Source organism: Aythya ferina (assembly GCF_964211825.1).
Source record: "Aythya ferina genome assembly, chromosome: 3".
NCBI classification, from domain to species: Eukaryota; Metazoa; Chordata; class Aves; order Anseriformes; family Anatidae; genus Aythya; species Aythya ferina.
The window spans coordinates 112,625,180-112,636,172 of NC_140298.1; the positions used below are offsets into that span (position 1 = coordinate 112,625,180).

The 10,993-nt window shown below is 46.5% G+C and overlaps 1 protein-coding gene across 2 annotated transcripts; it reads right to left on the reverse strand.

The window, feature by feature from the left end:
- Positions 1–1,248: 1,248 nt before the first annotated feature.
- LOC311433604 (WD repeat and coiled-coil-containing protein) lies at positions 1,249–10,521 on the reverse strand. Of its 2 annotated transcripts, XM_084512898.1 has the most exons (4): positions 10,409–10,521; positions 6,121–8,000; positions 3,641–3,758; positions 1,249–1,865 (listed from the first exon to the last, which is right to left on the reverse strand). In XM_084512898.1, the coding sequence occupies exons 2-4, from the start codon at positions 7,978–7,980 to the stop codon at positions 1,594–1,596; spliced, it is 2,250 nt and encodes a 749-aa protein (XP_084369024.1). In that variant the 5' UTR covers positions 7,981–8,000; positions 10,409–10,521; the 3' UTR covers positions 1,249–1,593. The 2 variants fall into 2 exon arrangements, with proteins under 2 accessions (XP_084369024.1, XP_084369025.1); XM_084512899.1 differs by lacking the exon at positions 10,409–10,521 and having other exon boundaries at positions 6,121–8,376.
- Positions 10,522–10,993: the final 472 nt, after the last annotated feature.

Genomic DNA, 10,993 nt, shown 5'->3' on the forward strand with positions numbered 1-10,993 from the left:
GTATTAGTCCTAAGGCAGCAGCTCCAGTTCCATAATCTTGTCACTCAATTCCTTCTCCCAGTCAAGTGCCACCGTGAAAGCCTGATAAACTGCTTAATGTCACCGTGCTTTAATTTTATGGGCAGCGATCCTGGATTACTGCATTTTCTGGTGCTGCAATCCACGCCACATCAACTTGTGCTGTTTTCTAAATATTTCACCCTTGCATTCTCTCTCTCTCACTACAAAGGCAATAGAACATTTTTTTTTCTGTCCTCCTTTAAATTGGAGGCTCTCAGGGTGGTGGGTTATTGGAATTCCTTTTTGCCAGTTCTCTCTCTGAGAACTTAAAATAGACGTACTGAAGGCAGTGTTGTTAAGATGATTGTTTTAAAGGTGATGGGAAAAAAATTCAATATGCAGACTAAGAAATACTTACCAGAATACAAACGTTAGCTAGCAAAAGCTTACAAAAAGCTTACAGCTATCCATATGCTGACGTCCTTTTGCCTATAAAATGTGCTGGGCCTGGCTGGGATGGAGTTTTCTTTCTGGCAGCCCCTGTGGTGCTGTGCCTTGGATCTGTGACAAGCACAGTGCTTCTGGAACACTGATTCTTTTGAGGCTTTCTCTCATTCCCCCTCTGTCCACCCAGCACGGAATCTGGGGGTGTGCACGGGGTGGGGAGGGGCGGTCCCAGGTGATGAGGGATATTCCTGACCACAAGATGTCACGCTCAGCAATAAAAGCTGGGGGGAAAAGGAGGAAGGCAGGGGGAATGTTTGGGGCCATGGTGTGTGTTTTCTCAAGTGCTACATGATGAAGCTTTCCCTGAAGCTGCTGGAGATCCACCTGCTGATGGGAAGCAGTGAATGAACTCCTTGTTCCGCTCTGCTTGCACACTGAGGTGTTTTGGTTTGGCCTTTCAACCTTTTAAACTGTTTTTATCTCAACTTGTAAGTTTCTCCACAGATTTGCACTTCTGATTTTCTCCTTAGCTGCCAGCTTGGGTCAGCCGACCACCACCGCTTCCACACGTGAGGGCTGCTTCCCCAGACTCAGAAAATTAAGCAGAGACATTAGCAGTGGGCACAGGAGGAGCAAAGTCTCACTTCTACACCATGCCCACATTCTACACAACCCTACTTTGACCCAATTCCATACACCTAATCTACTGCTCACAGCCTTAGCCAACACCAGTGCGTAACCAGATGCACTCCAAGCATCTACAAGCTTCTGAGTATTTGGCAGAAATAAAGAAAAATGCAGTGTTTTCAAGGCTGTCTTTATTATGCAATGTTCCTATCATCTAAAACCACCAAGATACTAAAGACCGAGGTGCTAACTTCAGCTCTGGAGCTTGTTAGCCCTTCTACTTTCAAACACTGATACAAATACCTGCCGTATGCAAGAGGCATATTTAAAAAAAGTCTCGGTATAAAAAAAAAAAAAAAAAGCTAATGTTTCCAAGGACCAAATAAATAAATACATAATTTAGATGTCAACAAAAGTGACAGAAACCCAACCGAGGTTTGAGACAGACCATTACCTAGAACTCGCAGTCCATACAGTGTCTCCTACCGTACGACAGCATTACAAACCCTCCACCCAACGTCACATTTTGCTGCTGGCTTGTTCCGAAGGACCGCTGCTGTCTAAAGCCTTGGAAGAACAGTCTCTGAGGACTTCCAAAGAACTGGTGATATCCAGGCTTTCCGAAGCAGCGGGTCTGCAGCCTTCTGTAGAACTGATGATGTCCAGCGTTTTGGAGGAACGGGCGCTGTAGCCTTTTGTGCTGGCATCCCTTACGACTACCTCCTGCAGGGACGTAAACGTCAACGGGACAAAGCCCTCGCTGTCCGCTGTGAGAACAATCCAGGACGAACCTGCGAAGGCAGACACACAGCTGGTTGCAAACTCCTCTGTAAGTAGGCACGATGCAGGTATAAAACACATTTCTTCTAAAATTAAATGCTTTGGTATGCTTACAGCAGTTTTTTCTGGCAAAGAAGGGCACGGGGAGATGCAAAACTAAAGGATAGTTAACAACCGTGCAAAATCGTGAGCCTCCTGACAGTTTTCCCACTAGCAGAGGTGACCATAGTAAATGCACGCTCTAAATAAGGACGAGGAATTCAATTCTGAGCAGAACTCTTAAGCATCCAGACTTGGTTTTAATTAGGTATTCATAGACTACTTTACAGAGCTTAAGCTGTGCAGATACTGTACGAAGCAGATTAAACTAAATGACAAATTAATTATAATTAAAAAAAAATAGAAACAGCTTCTGTTATGTCATTTCAGTATAATTAATTCCAATAAACATGAGGCAGAAATATTGTTCTAGATTGTACAAGCCTCACATCTCTGGTCCATTTTTTATTTGACTTCACGTCGTTATTAGCATGATTTTTGCGATTTGAAGTAATTTGCTGACTCAGAAGCACCAACTTTTACCAAATGACACAAACCAGAATATTTCCCTACCTGTATCTGTTAAGCTGATGAAGTAATAACACTGAGCTCGGGGTGGGGGGGTGTGAGGGAGCTGAGGGCAACATTTCCAGCTGTTTCTGCAGTTACATTATGTAACTTCATGTCACAAGATAAGGAGATTGCAGCTTAAAAGCACACGACTCTTTAATCTTTTGGCTTAGTATCTCGTTTGGAACAAACTTTAAAATCAGTACAATTCGGGAATTTGGAACTACCATTCCTGTTGTGCCCATTTACCTAGTAATACTTGTAAAAATAATAAAGAAACCTACTATAACACTGTTTCTTTCTGAGGTTTAATTAGGCTAGTTGTCTGCATGATTACTTATTAATGGGTAACCAATTCTGCTAAGTTTACATTTGAAGCTATCAAGGAGAAGTCTAAATAACAGTGGTAATGGGGACGCCCTCCTCAGTACTATCCAGAAAGTGAAGTTCTTCGAGTCTTATAGCCCAAAATAAAATTGCAGCGTGACAGCAGACACAGTGGGTGAGCAGCTGGAACAGTACTGAAAATACACGTAGGAGTACGAGCTCATATCCCCAAGGCATGTCTCCTGCTCTTGCCAGAAGGGAGACTCTTTGAATTGACACACACCCAGGCACTCGGGATGTGCATGAGATGAATGGATGGCAGCAGAGCAGCACACAGGAAGAAAGCAGTTTCCTTCACGGCAAAAACTGGAGTGAACCAAACTGCTAAAATTTAGAGCGCTACTGTTGTGTTTATAAAGAACTATTGGATTTATTAAAGGACACCTGATAATGGAACTACAAATTAAAATACAGAAAACTGTGCATCAAAACCACCAACTCTAACCTTCCTGTTACTCAGGTTTCTCCATTTAAAACAGCTGAAAATACATCTAAAATGCTAGGTGACGGTAATTTTCCTGTATAACTAGCTGCTTGAAAAAGGGAGAAGACCAGTACATTAAAGTTTACTCATTTTATATACTGTAAAGGTTCTTCTCCGTCACAGCCTAGACTGAAAAGAATCTTTACATTGTAACTAAGAGCTTTTATTAATAACCTTTCCGTATGTGTTCCTTGTTGTTGTTTTTGTTTTTTTTTTTTTCCAGATCAGGTTATGCGCACTGCTACTGCTCGCTGAGAGTGCTGCGTGTGTTTGAAGTGTTCATTTGGTTGGATAATTACAACGTACCGTGCTGCATTTCTACAAGAGAGAGGTTGAATATCTGCTGGACTATACTCAGACGAAGTTTACCCTCACAAAGAATAACAGATCGCCTCTCATCTGAATCGTTTCTGGAAAGCTGCTTCTGTAAATTCAAGAGAGAGTCGTTAGATACAGTGATGTACATTTCAGCAGAGAGATCAAAATGACATTTATCAAAACAAAATCGCAGCTATGCCTTCAACTACACCACTTACAGAAAGCCAAATGCTACTTTCACTCAGACCAGTTTGCAGGATTCATACTTCCAAGCCTCAGCTCTCAACATGAGAAGATTTGTGAACGACAGCAGCAAATCACTACGTGCTAAATCAGTGTCAGCACGGGAGAGGAACATTGCCCCTGAGGAAAACAACAGGCTACATCTGACCCTCATCCTACCACCCGCAAGGGACAATTCCCTGGGGAGTTCGTAAAGCAGCAAGTTTTCCATCTTTCCCTCTCCTGTGATCCACTCCTCACTGAAGAGTTGAGAAATCCTGTCCGTAAGCTTCTGGGACAAGAAACGGACAAACACATCAGAAGAGCCTGCCTCACCTCTGATCATCATGGCTCCAAGCCATAAAACTCACTAAGTGTCTGCAAAGAATATCCCCCATGGGGCAAACAAAGCATTTTTGAAGTCTGCAGAAGGTCGGTTGTTACCAAACCTACAAACTCTGCCTTTGCATAGGATAAAATTCACCTAGCCACATCGCTTCCCAAAGAAGCCTTGGTCTCAGCTCTGGGGCACAACAAAAACAAGGTGAATTCTGACTCCTCTTCCACACAGACCCGTCCATCCACAAAAAAGACGTGTGTTAAGTGTGGAGCCTGGAAATGCACTCATGCTCCTCCTTCCCTGCACTGATAAACATGCCACTGCTCTTTCTCAGACACTGTTTGTTTAGGATACTTTGGGGTTCCTCAACATTTTGTAAAATCTGCCTAATAAACTGGACAGTAGAGAAATGATCAGGGCTCGACACGTAAGGCGAGGATCCCTGTTTGCTTGCTGAAGATTTCTGAATCAAACGTACCCTGATTGAAGTTAGAACACACCATTCCCTGCCAGGCCTGCCAACTGCAATCATAGAAATCAAATTATTTTCTTATCACAAGTCATCACCAACCAAAATCTGGAGGCAAAACTGGAGCCTTTAATTCATGAAATTTAATTAATTCTCCTGCAAGTGTAACTCCTCAAGCTCCTGCAGCTTCAAGACAAGCTGAAACGTAACTCAATTTCAAACTATATTTTAAAAGAGATCCGAATACAAAATCATCATCAAAATTTGTGTGACCTCAAATATAAAAAGGTCTCTAAATAAGCAACTCAGGAAAATGAGACAGCAGCCATGCTCCCATGCTCAGGAAAACTTTCACTTCGATATTTAAGTCCAGTTTCTGGAGCAATGCCCTACATATCATTAGGATTTAAGAAAGCCAGAAAAAAAAAAAAAAACAGTTATTATAATTATTAAATGTTTAGAATGGAAAACAGCAAACAGAGGGAGGAAATATGGCCTAGGATCTAAGAGTATGATGCTACAGAAGTTGAGAATAAATTATTTTTAGCAATAAAGACCCCAAATTAGTGGTTATTGAAAGGAAATGGCAGTTTAAATTGCTACGCATATCGACTAAGAATTATTAAAACCACCTCTGGAAGAGAACTAATAGTTTTGTGCTACAATTTAATAATTAGCTATCTTACACCTTCTAGCATGAGATTTAGAAATACCTGCTTTCAGCCAAAAGTGTCTTTCAAAGGAAATTTGATTTTAAAGCCACTTTAAGCTATGCTAATTGAATTATCTTTCTGTCATTAAGGGTCTCCCTCCTTCTCAGATGGTGCTCTCAATACTAATTGGCAAGACTTCTGCTCTAGAGACAAAGCCATTTTTTTTTGTTTCAGTCCCCATTATTACAGTTCTTCTTGGAAAAGGGCAGGAGAATCAGAAATTCCCATAGACAGCATTTTTCACTGCCTGAATTGCTGCACGAAAAGCTCCAGAAATTGCTGAGGAAAACATCCTAGACCTTGAGACAAGACTTCAATTCTGCAACAGAACTGTGACACACGGGTTCTTTGGGTTCTCACCACCTTCTGCAGAGCAGGGCAAGGTACAGCTGCTCAGGTTGGAACCGACGAGCTCAGCCCAAACGTGAGGTGGGGACAGGCAGCGCTGAATAATCCCCCAAATGAAACACTTTTAAATAAAAGAACTTCAAAACTGAGATGTAATTGCAGGAAGAGTGGGGAAGAAGAACACCAAAAAGAAACCAGACCTATCTAAAAGGTAAAGCCCTAAAATAAGGCTCCTCTCAGACTCATCTGTACCGAATCTGCGTGTACTAAATATGTGCAGGATGGCGCCCTCCCCGTGTGCTTTCAACCGGTCCTTTACAAAGTCTGTTACATCCGTGAATGGGTTTGGCCATGAAGGCTTCCAATATTTAATTACCTGGTATGTGATGTTAATAAAAGAGGGCTCCTGAGAAGATGGGTAGAGGGGAAGATTTCTCTTCCCCGATTTTAGCAGCTCGGTTAATTCGCGGACGTGACGCTGCAATTCGGTAAAGTTACCAGAGAGTTTTTCTACGTTCTTTGATAAATAACTCGCTTCCTTTTCACTTAACAGGTTATTCTTGTAAGAATTTGGTATTTTGGATGCTCCATCTGTCTGCCTTTTAGGAGATGTTGGCTTGTTAGAAAATGACAGCGATGTGGTGGACAACGCCACAGCCCGATTTACTGGTTCAGCATCGAGAGCCTCAAGAGCTGGAGGGAAACCCAAAGGCAGCTTTTTGTCTTTGAGGTCGTTTACGTTCAACAACGAGCTTTGCTCGTACGCAGGGCTCTTAATTTCTTCAATGAGCTTTCTCCTGCTGGTAGGGGACTGCGGGGCAGCACGGTCTGGTATCAAGAGCCCACGACTGAGAGGGTGAACATCTGCAGGGAGCTCGTGAGGAGCGTTGGAAAGATTAAAACAGGAATTCCCGTTAACCGCTGCGGATGAAGGACCCACTTCAAACATCAGTTCCTTAATCATCAACCGGATCATGTATTTGTCTGACCTCGAAGAGGGAAGAAACGCGGGGTCAGTGAATTTCTGTCTTCCAACCAGGATCAGTAACAGTTTGTTGGTCAGGAAGCACAAACCCTTCGGTTTCTCATTTTTTTCTAGCTGAATTTGCTGGATGTTGGGCAAATTGGACGAAGTCAGCGAATAGACTAAAATGACGTTACAGGTGTTGGAGGCGACCGACACAGTTTGAGTTCTGGGGTCAAAAGCCATGATGTCAGGAACCAGAATGCCTGGGATGCTCACTTTCTTGGTGGAGGTCACCTTTCTCTCAAAAGTCACCAGAATGAGATGCGAAGAGTCCTGCCCGCTTCCCGTCAGGTAGTCCTTGGGCCTCAGGTGAAGCAGGGGGCTGCAGTCGGCCCCCTGCTTGCTGGAAAGCAGGTGAGTCAGATCCACGGGAGATGGAAGAGTGGACGCAGGCTTCTCCGAGTCCAGTGACTTTTTGCCCCCGTCCATGGAGAACTCCTCCTCGCCGCACAAGCTGGACTGCGAGGGGAAGGATTCGGTCTCGATGCTCGCCGGCACTTCAAAGGCAACCCCCGCGTTGAGGCCACAGATCTTGTCCAGGGGGAGCTCGGTAGCCACAGCAACTTGGAAACTCAGGGTGGCTTCTACAGCGCAGATGTAGCCCCCCACGTCAAAGATGGGGCAGAAGGAGCAGGCGTGGAGCGCTTTCTGAGCCTCATCCCAAATGTAGGAGTGAAGGGCACTGCCCACCCCCACGACTAAGCGGTTGCCTTCCTTCGTCCAGCAGGCGCAGTGGATGAGGCCGCTGCCCTTGATATCAGCTTTCACCCTGCAGCTGTTGAGATGCACGGAGTGCAGGACCGAGGCGTCGCGCGTGGTGAGCACGGCCAAGATCTCCTGCTTCGGATGCCACACGCAGCCCTGGGGGAGCACCGGGAAGGGCTCGCTGATGTCGCATGTCTGAGAGACCAGGAGCTTATTCCTCTCCGCGGCGTTCAGGCAGAGCTGCCAGACGGTGATGTGCTTCTTGTGCTGAACAGCGAGCAGAGCGGGGGCATCAGCGGGGCTCGGGCCCCAGTAGAGTCCGTGAACGTGCTCGAACTGCCCAACGACGCTCGAGTCACCAAATTTTGGCTCTCCGTTGTGGAGGTGTAAGGAAGTCAGGATGACCTGCTTCCCATCTGTCCAGGCGATGCCGTGCACGGGGTGAATCGCTTGGTGTAAGGCATTTAGGCCGGTTCTCAGGAGCTTCGCCTTCCCTAGCTCCATGATTTTTTGATGTGAGGCATCTGAACAAACCAGAATGGAAAGAAAAAACAATTATTGTGGAAGACAGAGCAAAACACCTGCAGGATTATTTATCTTATGGCCCTACCAATGCTGGACTCCTCCATTCAGTGAAGTCAACACACACATAAAGCTCATCCACAACCCAACTTTTGTTGTTGTTCGTAATGTTTCCCCGGTGAAATGCAATTTTAAAAGAGGTTTTGTTGTTTTTACAGGCTTAGTCTGCTGCTTTTTCATCACAAAACCAGCCCTTTCATTCTAATTGACAGGTTGCTGCTTCTCAGGATATTTTCGAATGACTTTTAGTATTAAGAATTTCTCAAAACATCGCCTCTCACCCTCAGCTTCGTGGCCCAGTTGTGACCAGCTAAAGTAATCTCTTACAAGTATGACAGGGCATTTATGTATTATCTATAAATCTGATCCTGTACTAAGTGGGTTAGAATGAGGCATTTGTCTGGTTATTCCAGAAAGCTCTCTAGAAGAGCAAATGCAATTTTGAAACAAGTTTAACAGCTTCAAGAGAGAGAATGGGAAACTGACAGCAATCATCATTCTCTGTAGTCTGTAACCAAGTGTCAGGGACATCCAAAAGCCATACACAAGGTACCACAACTTCAAAGGGGTTCACAATTTTACCCACATTTCTAGTTTTTGAGCTCCAAGCAATCCCTATTCTGTGCACAGAAGCCAACTCAAAGGAGTCAATGGTCCCCTCGTTTAAGATTCTCTACAGGATTTTGCTCAGCTACAAAGTCATGGCCCAGAATGAGCTGCAGCTTTAGTAGGAAACGTGAAAAATAAGAAAGCGTTTGAGAAAGTCAACAGTCAAACTGGAAGGGTTATCACCACATGAAGGAGCTGGCTCTACTTCAGATTTTAATTAACGATTTGTTGCTGATCCCAAATGCGGAAGAAAAGCATTGGAAGAGACTAAAATTAGACAGTTATGATGATCAGGATGACTCCTTATCAAGTTAATAACGAGTGCAAAAAATAGTAAAGGGGGATGGGAAGAAGTGTGAATACCTCTCCAGGAAATCAAGGATGGTTTAGGTTGGAAGGGACCTTAAAGATCACCTGATTCCAACCCCCTGCCATGGCAGGGACACCTCCCAGCAGCCCAGGCTGCCCAAATCCCATCCAGCCCTTAGGCACTGCCAGGGATGGGACACCCACAGCTCCTCTGGGTGTAACTGCGTAGATAGGTGCATGGCAAAAAAGGATCTGGCTTAACAGCAGATCACAAACTGAGTAATTTGGTAATTTCAGTGAGAAAGTTGCAAGATAAGACCGTATAATTTGGGAATGTTTCTAGGAGGGGTGCTACACACCAGGGAGATAATTACCATCCTACCACCGGAGCTCCATGCCTAGCTCTGAGTTTCACAGTCCAGTGATGATGGAAATGTTTCCTAGAGTTCACGGACCACAGAAACACAAGAATTGGGTTAATTTCGTTTGGAGAAGACTGTGAGGGTAAACTTGCAACCACAAAGCGGGCGGTTGATGACAGCCCTGCTCCATTGTTCTCCAGGTCTGCCGGGCAAGATAATAAGCAGCTTAGTTTCAACAAAGGAGATTTAGGTCAGCTATTAAGGAAAAAATTGCAACTAAAAATGACAGCTCAGCACTGAGGCGGGTTACCTTGCTGAGGGGGAGCAGGTGCTCTGTGAATGTGGTACCTGTGCTATGGCACTGACAGGATTTGATGGTAAAAGTCTGTCAGGGACAACTTTTGGCGCGTCACCTTGTGGCAAATGCACACCTGAGGTACTTCCCAGTCACCTTCTCCATCACCTACCTGGTGTTTCTCTAAGCTCAATCTTTCTTTTTTTTTTTTTTTTTTTTTTTTTTAAAGCAATGGCCACTTGTGGAAAAATTAAAGCGGGATTTGGTTGTTTTTTAAGTGATCCGAGCGCCACATCCCCGCCGGGCAACCCTCACAGGGCGATGCCAAAATCGCCTCACAGGACGGGCTGGGATCCTACAGCTCCGGGGCCATCGGGGCGGTTCCTTGTGGCGCAGGAGCCGCTCCCCATCGCCCCAAAAGCCCTGGAAAGGGAAAACCGAGCCCGGCGGCCACGACAGCCGGCACCCCGGGGTGCTGAGGCGTGCCGCAGCCCCCTGCCATGGCGGAGGCCGGGCTGGGCTGCTGGGTGCGGCACAGCTCCAGCTCCATGCCCCTCTGAGGAGCCGAGGAGCCTGCGGGGAGCCCCGCGGGGCAAAACGAGGCAAAATGGGGCGAAACGGGGAGAAAAGGGGAAAAAGGAGCGCCCAAAGCCGCCCGCCCGCGCCGCTTTTCCCCAAAAACCAGCCGCCCGCCCCGCCGCTCGCTGCGCGGGCCCGCCCGCCCCGATCTCCCCCGCCTCCCTCAGCGGCCCGCCCGCCGCGGCCGTTCACCGACCTCACCCTCCCGGCGGCTCGGCACGGCCCCGGCGGCAGCGAGCGGCGGCCGCCTGCTGCTCCCGGCCCCCGTTCCGCCTCTCCGCCCCGGCCCGGCCCGCCCGGAGCCCTGTGACGCGGCGGGCGGCGCCTACAGGGGCCCGGCGCTGGGACTACAACTCCCAGGAGGCAGCGGGGCTCGAGCGTGACGTCACGCGGCTCTCCGCCAATCCCGAGGGTGGCGGGAATGGCCGCCGGTCTGTGAGGGGACTGAGGGCGAGGGGAGCTGCCCCCTGCCTGGGGACCGCTTTTTTTCCTTAAAGATGGAAAATCAGCTAATTAGATACACGCCCACTTTTTTTTCTGTGTTATCCTTGGGAGATCACGTTTAAACCCAAGGAATAAAGCACGTAAACGTGATATAGAATTGCTCCAAAACAATTTATTTGGTCTGGATTTATTGCATTGGGCACAACACACTGCGAAGTCCCTGAAGCCTTTTTAAAGCTAATTGTGTGCTCCTGCAAGGTGTGTGCTGTGGCACTTGCCAGTGCTTAGTGTTGCAGAGCTGCCTGGTCACTGCACAGGTTTTGAAACTGTTTACAAC

Coding starts and splice junctions, on each gene's coding strand:
- LOC311433604 (XM_084512898.1), bottom strand. CDS start 7,980: ATGGAGCTAGGGAAGGCGAAGCTCCTGAGAACCGGCCTAAATGCCTTA. Junction 3,759..6,120: donor TTATTAACATCACATACCAG/GTAATTAAATAT, acceptor TTGAATTTACAG/AAGCAGCTTTCCAGAAACGA. Junction 1,866..3,640: donor TCTTGTAGAAATGCAGCACG/GTACGTTGTAAT, acceptor CTGCCTTCGCAG/GTTCGTCCTGGATTGTTCTC.